Source organism: Mirounga leonina, unplaced genomic scaffold, assembly GCF_011800145.1.
Source record: "Mirounga leonina isolate KUSES-001 unplaced genomic scaffold, KU_Mleo_1.0 Mir_180, whole genome shotgun sequence".
Classification (NCBI taxonomy): Eukaryota; Metazoa; Chordata; class Mammalia; order Carnivora; family Phocidae; genus Mirounga; species Mirounga leonina.
Genome location: NW_023270469.1, coordinates 36,373,982 through 36,392,300, shown reverse-complemented (window position 1 = coordinate 36,392,300; position 18,319 = coordinate 36,373,982). Strand labels below are relative to the sequence as shown.

Genomic DNA, 18,319 nt, shown 5'->3' with positions numbered 1-18,319 from the left:
TAGCATTACCTCTGCAACAGGATTTAAAAAGAGTAAAAGAAAAATGCCTTTCAATGGTCAAACAAAATATCCAACATAAATTCTTCCACATTTAGTAGCACTGAAAAATAAGAATAATGTATGCGAATTTAAGAAATAAACAACCACACTGAAGAAAAAATTTAATACTCCTTCTGAAACGCTAAAAAGATAAACAATTTTGTGTGCATTCCAAAGGGCCACATATGCTACACAGCACTATGGCCCATAACGCGTCTGGAAAAATATAACAACATTCAATTTATTATTTTATCATTTTAATTTTAATAAGCATATTAATGTCACATATACTTTTTAAAAATATAAATATTTTTAAAAGCTGTGTTTTACAATACAATATTCAAGAACACAGAGCTGATACATATTGTAAAAGTAATCACTGTGTGTAAGACATTTGAATTCGATCAGAATACTGTTATGGCGAAAGAAAAACACCTTCTTTTTAATCATTCATATTCAGCAACAGTGAAAATGCTCTATATACGCATTGGCTCTGAATAACACATCTCATATGTTTCAAACCTGCCATGCTATCTATTACTGTTTTGATGATTACATAGTTCAACACAAAAATGCATCCCACTCAGATTCTCAATAATAAGCCTGATTATGCAGATAACCTCCCAATCATAAAAGCTTTTATTTTAAGACAAGTATTATGCAAATGCAGCATGGAAATCAAACTTGCTGTAATTGGGAGAAAAAGACAAGTGTAAGAACCCTGCACATTTGACACCTATTGCATTTCTGCGCACTCATCTTGCATTCTCTGACTTTTTTCCTCATCTTTGAAGTGCTAGGTTAAAGTGTATTTACACTAGAAAGTTACTGATAGGCTTAATAATATGACAGAATGATGTGTTTGAGAAAGCAAGACTTTCTAGATAAGAAATCTTTAAATATTTTCTATATGCTTTTATGACCTTCCTTATACAGAGGGAATGTTTCACGTGCAACACCTGCAGATAGAAATAGATGTACATTTCACTCAAACCCAATCAAATTTATCTAATATAAAATCCAGACATGAAGTGAACTATGATAGCAGCAGTGATTCTCGGGACAGCATGTGCAAAATCCAATATTTTGCTATCTATTTACATCATGGTGGTCAGAAAAGAAATGTGCCAAAACTCCCTTTCCCATTCCACTTGAACTGGTTGCCCACAATTGAAACAAACATCTCCTGTGACATTAAGTTGTCATCAGCTTGTGTGATCCCCAGTTCACTCAACCTTTTCTTCTTCATCTGGCCCTTCTGTGTGGAGGCAGCAACTAGTTCATTTACAATTTCACAGTTGCCTTCAACCTGCTCAGAAAGGCTGGATCTTGCATAAAGCTCCATTTTGCCAGTTGCACACTGAATCAACTCTTCTAGATCCACCCTTTCCGCTGTGCCTGCCTCCTCACTTGTCAGAATTTTAAGTGCTCTATTTTCTGGAGAAACAAATTATAACAAAGTTAAATGTACAAAATAACCCAACAAAATATATTATATATATATATATATAATATATATATTTCTACATTCTATTAGAGCTTTCAAGTGTTTTCTGCCAAGGATTCCTGCTGTCATCCGACTGGATTCTACAAACTCTTTGCCATTAAGTATCTCAATGAAAAGCTGTCTTACTCTTTGTACCAAGGCTTTCTGACCCTCATACAGGATTACCAGTTTTGAATTCTTTTCTCTTATTATCCTAGAATGTCATTCACTCAACGGACCTTTTTTGGGTATTTACCTACTAAGCGTGGTGGTAAGGAGCTAGATGCACAGATTAATAAGACAGTGCCACTCTTCCTAAAAGAATTCCCACTCTAGCAGCTAATGCCAGCATTATGAGTGTTATAGAGGAGCAGAATTCTGGATGGTTCCTATGATGCCCAATCCCCGGTGTTACTTTCATGATTGTTAAATGGCAAAAGGATTTTCTGCATGTAATCAGCTGACTTTAAGAAGATAATTCAGGTTTCCCTAACCTAATCATATGGACTCTTTAAAAGCAGGGTTTTCTCTGGCTAGATGAAGAAGAGGAAAGCATGAAGAAATTCAAAACATGAGAAATTTGAAGGATGAGCAAAATTTGCCTTGAGGGAGGTTCTCTTAAGGAAGGTTGCTGAGACAGAGAGGTTATGGGGCAAGGACCTGACAGTGGCCTCTAGAAGCTGAGAACAATCCCCAGCCAATAGCAAAAAAATGGAGACCTCATTCCTACAGCCTCAAGGAAATGGATTCTGCCAATACGAATGAGCTCCGAAGCAGATGTTCCCCCCAGAGCTCTCAGATAAAAGCCCATTCACCTTAATTTCACCCTGTGAGACCCTAAGTACATAATGCAGCCAAGCCCACCTGAACTTCTGACCTACAGAACTGTGAGAAGAAAAAGACCTCAGAGAACTGGAGTGGGTCCTGAAGGCTGATGAGGACTACTTTCCTCACCCATGCCAATGCTTAATCCCTCGGACTGAGATTTCATAGTAATCTAGGTCATGGCTTGAAAGTCATGAATTAATGCTGAAATAAAGCAAACTAGATCTGGTTTTTATTTTTATTTATTTATTTTTAAAGATTTATTTGACAGAGAGAGACAGCAAGAGAGGGAACACAAGCAGGCGGGGGAGTGGGAGAGGGAGAAACAGGCTTCCCACTGAGCAGAGAGCCCGATGCGAAGCTCGATCCCAGGACCCTGTGATCACGACCTGAGCTGAAGGCAGACATTTAACAACTGAGCCACCCAGGTGCCCAATCTGATTTTTATTTTAAAAAATCACTAAATATAGCATACCTTCAATTTCATCTTGGACATTTTCCTGCAGGTCAGAGAAGATTGTAGGTTTCACCAAGACAACACCATAACCTTCATTATTATGTATGACATTATTCACCATGGATATTTTGGGAATGTCATAATGCTCATCTAAGAAGTCCTGTGACATTGAAAACAAATGTTTTAAGGAACTGTCATATTCAACACGGCCTGATTTTAAAAATCTTCTCACTTTTTTCAGGCTATTCTAAAAATAAAGGAGAAAGCTATGCTTACTAATAAGTGGTAGCACAGTCTGAGTGACACAGCATTCCTCTGTCATTTCTGCAGATCTATAGACAGCAAAGTATTCTCACAAAAGACCCTCAATCACCAACTACTAATATCAAGAGCATTATTTTTTTTTTTTTAGATTTTATTTATTTGCGAGACAGAGAATGAGAGACAGAGAGCATGAGAGGGAGGAGAGTCAGAGGGAGAAGCAGACTCCCTGCTGAGCAGGGAGCCCGATGTGGGACTCGATCCTGGAACTCCAGGATCATGACCTGAGCCGAAGGCAGTCGCTTAACCAACTGAGCCACCCAGGCGCCCTATCAAGAGCATTATTAAGATGTATATACTGTTGGTGCTTTTCAAAACCAGAAAACAATAGAACTCAACATGGGAATTTAATGAAACATAACTATTTCTTAGATGAAACCATTCTAACTAACCTTTGGAAAGAGGGTGTTTTAGCAGGTGCACTTACCTTAATGAGTATCCCTTCCTTGCAGTGATGGATTTCATTGTCACTTAAGGTGCACTTACTCCCAGGATATATTTCTATACCAGCACCCTACAAGTTACATTTTAAGGTATCATAATCAGTTTTTTAAAGGCAGGACTACAAGAGAAGGTTTATTACAATCACTTCTTAAACCTTAACACAGTGCAAATATAAAGTGTTTTACAGAAAGTTTTATTAGATATTTCTAACCTACATTTCCATTTGCTCCATTTCCAGCAAGTTGTCTATCATTTATCACTTTCAAAACCATACACAGATACACACACAAAACACTGGCTAAGATTATCAACACCTGATTACTGTCCCACTCCCTTTCATTCTGGACAAGTCAGTTTTCTGATTCTGCCAAAGAAAAAGAACAAATTATTTGTTTTTGCACTTTTTTAAAATGAACATCCTCTCTGAGATAGTCAATTAGTTGGAGAACAGTATGAGTTTAGTAAATTTTTTTTTGCACTTATTTAAAATGAACATCCTCTCTGAGATAGTCAATTAGTTGGAGAACAGTATGAGTCTAGTAAAATATTGTAACATAAGGATAGAAAAAAGACCCGATATTTTTAAAAACACATCAGTTTTAAAACATCCCAATATAACTTAAAAATCACTTCTATGAGCTAAACAATTAATGGCCTCCACTACTACACACATGTTAAAATTAGCAGCCAATTCAAGTGTCTCATTTGTACAAAGTAACCAGAAAGATCCATGCATGCCCCAATTCTTTCATACTGTCCCTTGGGACCACAAGGTACCAATTAAGAAGTAATAGTAACAGTCATAATTTATTTCCTGAAGTTATACTAAGCACTTTGGGAAGTAAAAATAATTTACTCAAACCTCTATAGTTATTTAAGAAATCACTTTTTGGAATAATTTCATACACAATATCACACATGAAGAAGAGCTGCTATTAACCATTTATAACACACCTACTGCATGTATATTGAGTTGTTTCTCTAACAGTAATACATGCCATGAGAAAACATTTATTATTAATTCCCCCTTTGGGGATACGAGAACATATATGCCCACATGGCCCACCACACACCAGGGTAACTCTCTGTTAGGTAAAAGATCTGCTAAGTGGGCTTTCTTCCCCAGACTTGAGGCTGAAGAAGCTGGCAATCCATAAACACCAAACACAGACCAGAAAAACCTCCTGAAAAGCCTGCTCTCTCTAGCCAAAGGACCAGGCAGCCCAGAGAGAAAACTTTCAGACAATTATAGCTCCCTTCCAGCCAAACACCAAAGATAGAAACAGTGGCCCATCCCCATGCATGCTGGCAAATGCCAAGAGAGAACAGAATTCCACCTTCTCAAGGCTGTTACCAGGCACCCCAACTCTCCCCATGGTGTGGTGTCAGAGAAGGCCAATCAAGAAGCCAGGATGTGCATACCCACCAGCCAATAACAAGGCCCTAGCAGCATCAGTGGAGACTACACACTCCCACCCGACAGTAACAAAGGGCCACTCCCCCTCCCCACTAGAGTGGTATCAGAGCAGGCCTGGTAGAAAGTCTGGACTTTCACCATTGCCCAGTGGTAACAAGGCCACTGCTGTGGGCCACAGTGTCAGTGGACACCATGTAAGAAACCAGAATTTCCAACCCCTCTCAGCAGTAACACCTCCCCCATTCAAACCGGGTATCAATGGAGGCTAAATGGGGAACCTGGACTTCTATGACCCTCCACCTGGCAGTAACAAGGCAGTGGCCTCCACCCCATCCCTTCCTGCAGTGGTGTCACTAAAACAGAAGATCCAGGCTCTCATAATACAGTACAAAATACCCAGGTTTTAGCTGAAAATCACTTGCCATACCAAGAGCAAGGAAGATGTCAAACTGAATAAGATGGTCAATAGATGCCAAAACCAAGATGTCCAGCGATGTTAGAATTAGCTGACAATCATTTTAAAGCAGCCATGTTAAAAATGTTTAATGAGCATTATGAACATACTTAAAACAAATGAAAAATGAAAGGCACATACAGAAATAGAAAGTCTCAGCGAAGAAACAGAAAATATAAAGGACCAAATGGAAATTTCAGAACTCAAAAATAACAAATAAAGAGCTCCATGGATGGGCTCACCAGCAGAAAGGAAAAGACAGAGCAAAGATTCAGCGAACTGGGAAGACAGAACAGAAATTACCCAATCTGAACAACAGAGAGAGCATGCACTGAAAAAGAAAAGTGAATAGAGCCTCAGGGATCTGTGGGACTATAACAAACTTATCAATATCAAGAATAAAATGAGACAGCAGCACTGACCCTGCAGACATCCAAAAATTAAAGGAACACTACAAACAACTCAAAACATGTAAACTTGACAACTTAGCAGAAGAGATGTCACCTGCCTCCCCAGGCTGGTGTGAGGCCTAAGAGGCTGGGTGGGAGGTGGTGCATATAACACCCGTAACACCAGAAGCCATGCTACCACTGCCAACAAACAGGAAAGCCCTTCACCACCACCCTGATGCCCACTCACAGGGGCTCTGTAACCTATGAGCATATCTGCTAACTCACCTCATACGAAATAGGTCATTTGAACAGCCCTATAACTACTAAGGATATTGAATTCATAATTTTAAAACTGCCAAAAAAGAAATCTCCAGGTTGAAACGGTTTCACTGGAAAAACCTACTAAACATTTAAAGAATTAATGCAAGCTAGTGAAGGGAACACTTCTAAATTTGTTTTATGAAGCTAATATCCTGATGCCAAAACTTGACAAAGACAGTGCAAATAAAGAAAACTTCAATATCCCTCATGAATACAGATGTAAAAACTCCTCACAACATATTAGCAAATATAATACAGCAATATATAAAAAAATATACACTATGACTAAATTGTGTTTATTCTAGGGATGCAAAACTGGTTCAAAATTTGAAAAAACAATGTAATCCACCATTTCTTTTGTCCAAAAAGAAAAATCATGTAATCATATGAAATGATGAAGAAAAAACATCTGACAAATGTCAACACACATTCATTATAAAAATTCTCACAATACAGGGTGCCTGGGTGGCTCAGATGGTTGGGCGTCTGCCTTCGGCTCAGGTCATGATCTCAGGGTCCTGGGATCGAGTCCCGCATCAGGCTCCCTGCTCCTTGGGAGCCTGCTTCTCCCTCTGCCTCTCTCTCTCTCTGTCTCTCATGAATAAATAAATTAAAAAAAAAAAAAATTCTCACAATACAAAAATAGAGAACTTCTTCAACTTGATAAAAAATATCTACAGGGCACCTCGGTGGCTCAGTCGGTTAAGTGTCTGCCTTTGGCTCAGGTCATGATCTCAGGGTCCTGTGATTGAGCCCCATGTCGAGCTCCCAGCTCAGCGGGGAGCCTGCTTCTCCCTCTCCCTCTGCTTTTCCCACGGATTGTGTTCTGTCTCTCTCTCTCTCTCAAATGAATAAATAAAATCTTAAAAAAAAAAAGAAAGAATATCTACAAAAAGCCTACTTACCCTGTACTTAATGGTATAATACTGATACATTCTCCCTAATATCGAGAACAAGGTAAAGATGTCCACTCTGACCACTCTTATTCAACATAGTGCTAGAAGTTCTAGTCAGTGCCGTAAAGCAAAAAAAGGAAAAACACCATTCAGATCAGAAAGGAAGAAATAAAACTGTCCCTATTTGCAGATGACATGATTGTCTACATAGAAAATCCCAAGGAATCTACAACACTCCTAGAACTAAGAAAAGTCAGGAAGGTCACATGAGATAAGACAAAAGTCAATTGTGTTTCTATATAGTAGAAATGAACACATGGAATTGAAATTAAAAACATGAGATGACTTACAATCACCTAAAAAAATGAAATATTTACATACAAATCTAACAAAATACATACAAGACTTGTATACTGAAAATTATAGAAATGCTGACGAAAGAAATCAAAGATGTAAATAAATGGGAGAGACACAGTGTTCACAACATTGAAAGATTCAACATAAAAAAGATGTCCATCCTCCCCAAATTGATATACAGGTTTACTAGAATTCATATCACAATTTCAGCTAGATTTTTTGTAGATAGAGACAATATTTTTCTAAAACTTTTATTGAAAGGCAAAGGAACTAGAATAGCTGAAGCAATTTTAGAAAAGACCAATAAAGTGGGAGGAATCATTCTATCAGATTTTAAGACTTTACAGGAGCAGGTTATGGTGGAGGGATAGCTACACAGATCAGTGGAACGGAACAGAGAACCCAGAAATGGGCCCACACAAATTTCCCAGATGATTTTTGACAAAGGTGCAAAACCAATCTCTTGGAAGAAGGACAGGCTTTTCAAGAGATGATGTGGTTACAATTGAACATTTATGGGCAAATAAATAAACCTTAACCTAAAACTCACATTAACACCAAAATTTACTCAAAAATAGATCATGATCTTAAGTGTAAAAGGTAAACTATAAAATTTTTAGAAAAAAAAAAAAAAAGAGAAAATCTTTGCGATCTAAGGCTGGGCAAAGAGTTCTTACACTTAACACCAAAAGCACTGCCCATACAAGGAAAAATCGATAAATTATACTTCATCAAAATTTAAAGCTTTGCTCTATAAAAGCCTGTGTGAAGAAAATGAAAAGATAAGCTATAGACTAGCATAAAAATCTGCAGGGGCACCTAGGTGGCTCAGTCGGTTGAGCATCCAACTCTTTTTTTTTTTCTTTCTTTCTTTCTTTCTTTATTTACTTGAGAGAGAGAGAGAAACAGCATGAGAGGGGATAGGGTCAGAGGGAGAAGCAGGCTCTCCGCCGAGCCGGGAGCCCGATGTGGGACTCGATCCCAGGACTCCGGGATCATGACCTGAGCTGAAGGCAGTCGCTTAACCAACTGAGCCACCCAGGCACCCGAGCATCCAACTCTTGATTTTGATTTGGGTCATGATTTCAGGGTCATGGGATCAAACCCCAGGTAGGGCTCTGAGCTGGACATGGTGCCATGGCTGGACTTGGGATTCTCTCTCTCCCTCTCTCTCTGCCCTTCCCTCCCCACCTGCTTGCAGACGTATGTGCACATTCTCTCTCTCTCTCAAAAAAAAAAAAAATCTGCAAAACAAATACCCACCAGAGGACTAGTATCTAGAATATAAAAAGAACTCTCAAAACTCTACAGTAAAAAAGAATAATCTAATTAGAAAATGGGCAGAAGTCACAAATAGACATTTCACTGAAGAGAAGGATGGCAAGTAAGCATATGAAAAAATGTTCCACATCACTAACCACTAGGTAAAGGCAAATTAAAACCATACACCTATCAGAATGGCTAAAATTAAACAGTAAAAATACCAAATGCTGGTGAGGATATGGAGAAACTGTATCATTCAAACATCATTGATGGGAATGTAAAATGATAGAACTACCCTGGAAAAGTTTGACCATGTCTTTAAAAAGGGTATATAGTAGATGCAGCTACCATGTGACCTACAACCACACTCCTGGGCATTTACTCCAGAGAAATGAAAACTGTTCACATAGTAACCTGTGCACAAATGTTTGCTGCAGCTTGATTTACAATAGCCAAAACCTGGAAACAATCCAGATATCCTTCAACAGGTGAACAGTTAAACTGTGCAACAACCATATGCTGGAATACTATTCAGCAATAAAAAAGAACAAACACTTGGTACCTACAACTTGGATGAAGCTCCAGAAAACTGTGCTGAGTGAAAAAAACCAATCCCAGAAGGTTATGATGATTTACATTTACATAACATTCCTGAAATAGTGAAATAACAGAAATGGAGAAGAGAGTGATTTAAAAAGTCTGTAGGAGAAGCAAGTGGATGTCACTATCAAAAGGCAATATGCAGGATGCTTGGAATGATGGAAATACTCAACTTGACTGAGTGGATGCTATCCTGTTGTGCTATACAGTTTTGCAAGATGTTACAACTGGGGGAAACTAGTACAGAATACACATATAGGATCTCTGTATTACTTCTAACAACAACATATTATCTCAGCAATTCTCTCAAAACAAAAAGTCTAATTAAAAAACAAAAGCAACTGAGCTTCAATTGCTACAAAATCATTTACAAAGTTAAGAAATGTGAAGGGTCTAAATTTCTCAAAGTTACCACAGAGAAACTGAGATTTCTTATTTTTCTTCCTTATACAACTGAAATCTGCCTGACTTAGTACATAAACGTGTCTGACCTGCTTTGAAGAAAGAGAACAGGAGTCTGCATTTACATGTTGGTCCGACATTTTGTTTATGTATTTAGAACTTAAACCTAAGCTACTTCCCCAAAGGATAAGAGATTTTCCTACCTTGGCACCATATAAATCCGAGTTCTTCATTAAAAATTCTGCTGATGTTCGCACTGTGACTCCTGTAGTTTCACACTGCAGCACACAGCTTTCCAATGTGGTCTTACCACGGTGAATTACTAGGATGAAAACATGCAGTCAAATGCTTTAAGTAATATGTGTTTCCAGTATTAGAAATGGTCTAGAGCTGACATTAGGTGGTCTAAATATTTCTCTAGCTACCATTTAAACTTTGTTACTGGAAATTCAAATTCATAATATACAAAATAATGACTAAAATCTAAAAGCAGCATTCTTAAAAACAAATGAATTGATCTCAGAAATGCAAAATTAGGTTAAAAAGCACTTTTCATTACCAAAAAAGTATCAGAAAGTAACTTTCATGAGTATCTTGGAAGGGAGAAAAAAAGGAGACCCAATTTAAGAAAGGGGAATACAGATTCTAGAAAACCAATACCAGCACAATGTGAATAGAGCTGCATTGAGTCTAGGGCTAAGTCAAATACAAAGAACACAGACCACAATATTGGAATGTTTAAAAAAAAAAAAAAAGTGATCACAAGGAAACCAATATTAAACTAACAAATTTTCAAGAATAGACTATTTTTTAGAGTAAGCTTCCTAAGTCATCATGTTATGTACATAAATAATCAGCCTTCCTTCCATATACTCAAAAGTGGTTTATTAAATTGCATCTTCCAGGAAAAGTAAAGTTTTCTTTTAAAACCTGAAACAAAATAATACAGGAAATATTCACATACTTACTCAAGATTCCTTCTACAGCATCATGCTGAATAAATTTTATTCCTGAGATTTTAATATCCACACCTGTACAATCCACAAAAGTATCTCCTTTGCCCCTCTTTTCTATCACAATATCATCTGGTAGACCATATCCTAAGGAAGAGAACAAGAGCATTTAAGATGGGTGAGGGGAAATGTCTAAACATAAAACTGCTACAATAGATTTCTCTATTTCAATGGCTCCAAATGATATGAGACCAGTCAACCGAGTTGCATTTAAATAAAATCTAATTATCTCCCCACATATCTTGTTTAATTTAAACCAGGGTATACAACTTTTAATAATAACAATTCCTCAATTTGCCACCATATCAGGAAGACTACCCTATCAACCAACTCAGACTAACTCAGCACTAAATTTGCTTATAAAACTGCTATATAAAAATAAATAACCCTAAATACAGCTGGTTCAAAAAGCTTTAAAGCATTTAACCCTTATAGGTTTTTTCCCAACTCTAAAATTCTATCATTCTAATATAAATTAGGTTTAAAAACCTAAGTATTTCTCAAGATTTTCTAATTTTAGTAGTCTCTTAGACTGACTTAGAATGTGACAAACTGACTTAAAACATTTTAATTATTGAAAAAATAGGTCTACTTTGTAAACCAATAAAAAAACATTGGATCTCTACAAATCCCAAACTAATAATACAGGCCAGACCTCTGAACAGGAGTACAAAAAACTGGAATATCAGAAAACTAGAGAAGTTGCCTGACTTTTATCATAAAACAAAGCACATAGACAAAGCTGTAAGAAATAACTCTCGTTGTCTAAGATGAGTCTTTGCTTGAGTAAATGAAAGCAGTCACTACATTAAAGGCAAAACCAGTGAAGTTGTACTCAAAGGACACAGACAAGCTTTCAGGGGCACTGAAGGAGAATGCAAGAGGACTCCATACTCGGGAATGCTGCCAGTGGTGGACTCTGGATGACTGGATTATAAGTATTTTTTTTCCCTGATTCTTTTTGTGTCTGCCTGTAGTTGGAACATTTTCTTTAATAACCATTGTTTTTTATCATCAAAAAAAAATTTAAAAATCAAATGTCGTATTGAGAGAAAAACAGATTACTGCATAAACAAGCTACATATTCTTATGTAGATAAAACCATCACTTAAGCGAATATATGTTCTAAACAAGAAAGAAAAACCCTACTACAAGTACTGTTAACACCCTACACACAGTGGTACTCAATTATATACCTCCTGTGATAAGTGTTAGCTATAGATCAGAAAAGATATCAGATAACCTTTAATCTTACTCATGAACAAGTACTCCATAAATTCACATTAGAGATACCATAGGATTTCTCAAATTCTCAGAAATGCCTTCTGTCAGTAAATCTAGTTATCTTTACACTTAACTATCAGAATTCTATATGGTTATTTATTATACTTTGGCAATTTCATTATTAATATCCTTACCAATCTAGGAAGAACTCTTATCCACCATACAATCTATAATATCAATGCTATTTTCACTAGGCCAAAAAGTAAAGTGTTTTTATTGCAGTGATTTATCCTGCAGATGTGTTATTTATACACACACATCTATTATATATCAAATATTGGAGAGGAGAAAGAACAAAAATTACATACATAAAACAAAAAAGGGGGTGAGGTGATGTACTAGTGAACAGCAGGAAATTAAACTCCCAGCCTTGCTTCCATTAAGAAGTTTTGACAAGATAAAGATAAAGAACATAGCTTAAGCAGTTTGTGAACAGCTGCACAAGTCCCAAAATGATAAACGATTTTTTGCATTACAAGCTTTATTGCTAACTTGAAGCTCTTTTGGTAAATAGTTGAACAGGTGCATCTAAATTTGACATGTTATAGAAATACACAGGACAAGATGAACAATTGTAAAGTAACCTAAATTTAGGAATCACTCTAAATGTACAATAAGATTATGACTGCTAAAAAGTTATTTTTAATAGAATCTTTCAACATAAATGTTCTCAAAAGTACACTTTGGTTACGATACGAAGTGTAGAATTTGACATTCAGCAAGCTTTTATTTATTTATTTTTTTCTCTAGAGAGAGAGAGTGGAAGAGCATGAGTTGGGTAAGGGCAGAGGGAGAGAGAGAGAAGCAGACTCCCCACAGAGCGTGAAGCCCATAGCTGGGTTTGATCCCAAGACCCTGAGATCATGACCTGAGCCAAAACCAAGAGTCAGACACTCAACTAACTGAGCCACCTTTAAAAGCCCCTCAGCAAGCTTTTAAATAATTAATAAGGATGCCTGGGTGGCTAAGTCTGTTTGGCATCTGCCTTCAGCTCAGGTCATGATCCCGGAGTTCTGGGATCGAGTCCCTGCTCAGTAGAGTCTGCTTCCCCCCTCTAACCCCTACCCCTTGATCGTGCTCTCTCTCATTCTCTCTCAAATAAATAAAATCTCTTAAAAAGAAAATTAAAAATAATTTAAAATAAAAAATAAAAAATTAATAAGATAAAAGATTTTTGGTCCACTTTCAAGTTGGACCTATACCCATGCAAAAATATGTTAAATTTAAAAACAAAAAACAAAAAAAACATGCATCAACATATTCATAACATATAAGAAATAAGAGTAAGCAAGAAATAAAAAATAAACTCTAAAAAAATATTGCTAGGAAAAATTTTTATTCTAGAAATGAGATTTCCTCTTCATAAACCACCTACAATCTAGAAATATACTTCTTCCTAATGGTCTTTTTTTCTCTATGTGCTTGTTTTCCCCAACACATACAAAGAATCATACCTCAAGTTGCTCAAACATGGAGTCAATCCCCCATACACTTTATTTTTTTTTTTTTTAAGATTTTATTTATTTGACAGAGAGAGCACAAGCAGAGGGAGAGAAAGGGAGAAGCAGGTTCCCTGCTGAGCAAGGAGCCCAATGTGGGACTCGATCCCAGGACCCTGGGATCATGACCTGGGCTGAAGGCAGCCGCTTAACTGACTGAGCCATCCAGGCGTCCCCCGATACACTTTAAATACTTTTAATATTTTAAGGCAACTCATTTGAGATCAAATGGATTAAATCATATTCTTGGAGCTTCAACAAGATCAGTGACTTACTGTCTTCTTAAGCGTATCATGCAAGAGAGTTTGGTTGCATGATATCCCAGACTCACCTTCCAACTCAATGGAATCAGCAATGGCGAATGTGCCATGTACCATGTAATGGCCAGGACAAACAATCACAGTGTCCCCTTCATAGCAGGCATTTATAGCAGACAACGGGTCACTATGGAACTAGAAAACAACAACAGATTGCAAATATATACCCCCCAAAATGGCAACCTACATATCACTCCAGGTCCCTCCTGCTTCACTTTATAAAGGGAGCCCAAACTGCATACTTAAGTATCTCCTCATGATCAACACATGCTTGGTAAGTCACTAATGCTGATGAAAGGCAGGGCTCTCACTACTACCCATTTCACAAATAAACAACTCTGGTAAGCTCCTGTAAACGCTTTGTAGGATTCAGGAAAACCGGAGTGAATTAGAAGAAAAAAAGCCACCTGAGGTAAAAACCTCCTTTTACCTGAATTTCTGTTTCCTCCTTACAAGGCTCCTGACAAAGCCTGTCCCTGAGCAGAGACCGCAGGAGACCAGTCATCATGGTGGAGGAGACTACATGCATGACCTTCTGACCATTTGGACGAATGCCCTTTGCTTGGATGTTCGAATTCTTCTGATAACCAAACACGTATCTTAGAGAAACCAACAGACCCATCAGTTCTTAGTAAGATAGCTGGTTAGAAAAGATGCCAACTAACTAAGAATAACAAAGACACACATACCTCAACAAAGGATTCTCAATGAGTTTTAGCTTTTGTTTCAACTGTTCAATCTCTGAATACAATTTTAACCCTTCAACCATGGAGATGTTTTCCTGCTCAGAATCAGAGCTACAATTTGACAAACTGCTTCTCAGATTTAAAAATGTCCTGTAACTCTCCTCACATTGGGACAACAGATTGCGGTAATCAACAATAAGTCCTGAAGGAACTCGGTCTTCAAGGATGTCATAATGCCTGAAAGTTTAAAAGCAAATTGAAATCCACTGCCTTTCTGACACATTTTCCTATCATTAAAACAACCCATTTAGTCCTCAAAGACCAGAAAGAAAAGCATTTTATCGTACATAACTCAGGTACATGGAAAGTCTTTCTGAATAGCACTCTATTATAAGTGGAAGCTATTGAAAGTTTTAAGAACCACTTCATTAAGGTCACTAACTTTTCTTGTTATGGGGAGTTGCTGGGTTTTGTCCTTAGATCCAAGCATTTGTGCTTTAGAAACACTGAAATTCACATTTTACCATTTGTAATCATTATTTAATAAAAAATTATGTTCTCATATATTAGATTCTTAATAAGCAGATGTCAGAGGGCAATCTGGGGGTGTGGGGTGGGGAGGAGGGACGTATCCCAATAGTTTCACAATGTTGAAGATTACCATATTTATAGGATCAAAAATTAAAAATGATTCAAGCATTGGCTTTAGTCCTTCCTCACATTTAAAGCACTACAGCACAAAATTATGCTGAATATTCTCTTAGGAAGATTATTACAGTATGTTTCAAAAACGTAAGTCTTTGAGATTCTCAGAAAAAAAATATAAAGCTGCCATTACTAAACTAGAGAGTGATTAAAACAAAATAACCTTGTATTGGACAACCTTATTGGCACTTAAAATTTATTATTAGTTTATATACCTTCTCAAACATATAGACAGAACCAAAAGTATTTCTAGATGCAATAAAATAATTTATGAATGTAGTACAATCACGTTAATGGATGTGAAATTAATGGATTTGAAAATAAACTGCAATTTTATTGTCATTACCTATAGTTTTAAAATAATTGCTTTATTTCTCAGTTAAAAGTGTATTGACTAGCTATGCCTGAGGCCAGAGTTTTTCAACCTTGGCTGCATATTAGAATCACTGGGGAGCTTTTAAAAATACAAATGCTCAGGTCCCCATTCAGACCAATTTGGTCTCTAGAAGTAGAGAGGTTTTTTTTAAAGTTCCTTGGGGATTCCAATGTGCAGTCAAGGTTGAAAACCATTGCCTTAGATGATGTTTTATCAACTTAGTCATGCTCTAAATAAGATAGGGGGAAAAACAAAACCGCATCCTAAACAAATTTACATGAAATTACAGTTAACATTCAAACAGTATTTAAAATAAATAAAAAATAATTTTTTTCCACTTTTCAAGGGAATGAATTAGGTGAAGCTTGAAAAGCATGGATTTTGTCTGCTTTGGTTAATCCATACTCATTTAAAGATATTGTAGAAATCCACTTTGCAAACAAACAATTGGGAACCAAACCACTGACTGCTTGATCAGGTCTATTAAGTTATGAAGATTAAGACTCAAATTTTAAAAGAAGTTTCTTAGCATTTCCAATATCATGCCAATCACCTTATTTCTTCTCATTAAAGTGATACTTTGTGGCCTGGAAGCAATGAACCAACATCCGTGTCTCAGACCCATAAGCTTTGAAGCACAGTGTTTTGAATTAAAAAGGAAGAACATTTACCTTACAGGACAAAATCAAGACAATATGGCTTGATTCCCTTTAAATCCTGCCTGTTGATAACACTACTCCTACCTTTGCCTAGGGACCTTCTATAGAGTCTGCCTACTTTTGATAACATTCCAGTTTCCCCAACAAGTACCGTAGTTTCTTCTCCATAACTGAAAGCAATTCCTCCCTTAGGCTTTCCCACCTGCCAGTGATGTACAAGGTATGTATGTAAATCATTTCTTGTTTTAACAGGTAAAGCAGTCAACTCAGAATACAGTCTTTTGCAAGATCAAATTTGCTAGATACATAATACTCACCTACCATTACATTTCACTTCAATCAAAACCAATCACTGCTTTCTAAGAGCAAGTGTACCAAAACTAGAAAATATGTAAGCTTATTGAAATCCTGGCATTTTATTGAATACACTATGGGAAAACAGGAAATGCACAATGGAAAAATTGGAAAGGCTAAATAGAAATCATACATAATTCTAAATCAGGTAGAACCATTAACCAGATTTTTCACATATTTTTTTACTTATTATTTACTATATAAACCAAGAGAAACTTACTAAATCTAATTGGGTTCCAAAAAATGTAAAGGGTAACTGCCTTATCTTATGTAACCAATCATCTTTCACAGAGGAAAAAAAATTTTTTTTGAGTGCAACTTCTAATTTCTTATTGCAGCACTGCCTTTAAATTACCACTTATGAATAGAAGAAAAATTACCTGCTCTTTGAGTACCATCTAGTGGAAATCTGAATGAACATTTAACAAAACCACTGCAGAACAACTACTTGGGTTGCATGGTTAAGCTAGGTTTTTTATAACGTAAGCATTTTTCCCGATTAAAATATGACAAATTAGACTCCTAGGGCAAGATGGCAGAGGAGTAGGAGACCTGGATTCCGTCTCCTCTCAGGAATTCAGCTGGATAGGGATCAAACCATTCTGAACACCTACAAACTCAACAGGAGATCGAAAAAAAGAAGAGCAAAAACTCTCTCATCAGAAAAGCGACCACTTTCTGGAAGGTAGGACGTGCGGAGAAGTGAATCCGAGGCGATATTCGGGAGGATAGACGGCGGGGGAGGGGCCTCTGTCGGCCACTTCTGGCAAGTGATAGAGCCGCGGAGCACAAAATTGGAACTTTTAAAAGTCTGCTCCGCTGAGGGACGTCACTCTGGTGGCTAAGCGGGGGGTGGAACCCTCCGGGACAGTGTGGTCTCAGGACCCTCGGGGTCACAGAAAGACCAGGGCTGCCTGAGTGTGGCAGAGCTCCCAGGTAACGGAGCAGGGAAGCCGGTTGCAGAGGCGGAGCCCAGGCGCAGGCTCTCAGCTCGGGGTTGCCATACACCGTGATCCGCGGCACAGTCGGGCCCCTGCTCCTCCAGCAGGGACCCAACAAACGGCAGATCCGGGGAGACTCACCTTCCTCCCCCGGGAGGAGCCGCGCGGGAGTGCACCGCAGGGATCTGCTGGGTTTGGAGACTCCACCCGGGGTCGGGGGCCAGAGATAGAGGCGCACGGTCGCAGGCCGGGTGAGCATGGAGTGCGGCCGGAGACCGGGGAGACGGGAGTGACTGACTGCTTTTCTCTGGGGGCTCACTGAGAAGCGGGGCCCAAGTTCTCAGCTCCTCTGGGGCGGAGATTGGGAGGCCGCCATTTTCACTCTCCGCCTCCAAAGCTCTACGGAAAGCTCCAGGGAGCAAAAGCACCTGAGAGCAAACCCGAGCAGATTACGTAGCCGGGAGGGGGCAAGGGCGGGGCAATTCCGCCTCCGGCAGAGACATTTGGAAACCACAGCAACAGGCCCCTCCCCAGAAGATCAGCGAGAACAGCCAGCCAAGAACAAGTTTACCGATCAATGAGAACGGCAGAACTCCAGCGCTAGGGGACTACTGCACATAGAATTCACGGCTTTTTTACCATGATTCTTTAGTCTTTTAAAGTTAATTTTTTTTAACTGTCTTTTTGTCTTTTTATTTCTTTTTGAATTTTTCTTTTTCCCTTTTTCAACCAACATCTTATCAATCCTTTTTTAAAAAAAAAAATTTATTTTTCATTTTTAGAGTCATATTCTATCCCTTCATAGTAGTTA

The 18,319-nt window shown here is 37.9% G+C and overlaps 1 protein-coding gene across 1 annotated transcript in view; it reads right to left on the bottom strand.

Annotated features, from left to right (window-relative positions):
* Nucleotides 1-279: 279 nt before the first annotated feature.
* The window catches only part of SHCBP1 (SHC binding and spindle associated 1), a 38,380-nt gene continuing 20,340 nt past the window's right edge, over nt 280-18,319 (bottom strand). Inside the window, exons 6-13 of the mRNA XM_035025296.1 lie at nt 14,477-14,710; nt 14,218-14,386; nt 13,802-13,922; nt 10,643-10,774; nt 9,878-9,996; nt 3,556-3,642; nt 2,826-2,967; nt 280-1,476 (exon numbers count right to left, since the gene is read on the bottom strand). Of these exons, the coding sequence (XP_034881187.1) occupies nt 1,151-1,476; nt 2,826-2,967; nt 3,556-3,642; nt 9,878-9,996; nt 10,643-10,774; nt 13,802-13,922; nt 14,218-14,386; nt 14,477-14,710 (1,330 nt within the window). The 3' untranslated portion in view covers nt 280-1,150. The remainder of the gene's footprint in view (nt 1,477-2,825; nt 2,968-3,555; nt 3,643-9,877; nt 9,997-10,642; nt 10,775-13,801; nt 13,923-14,217; nt 14,387-14,476; nt 14,711-18,319) is intronic.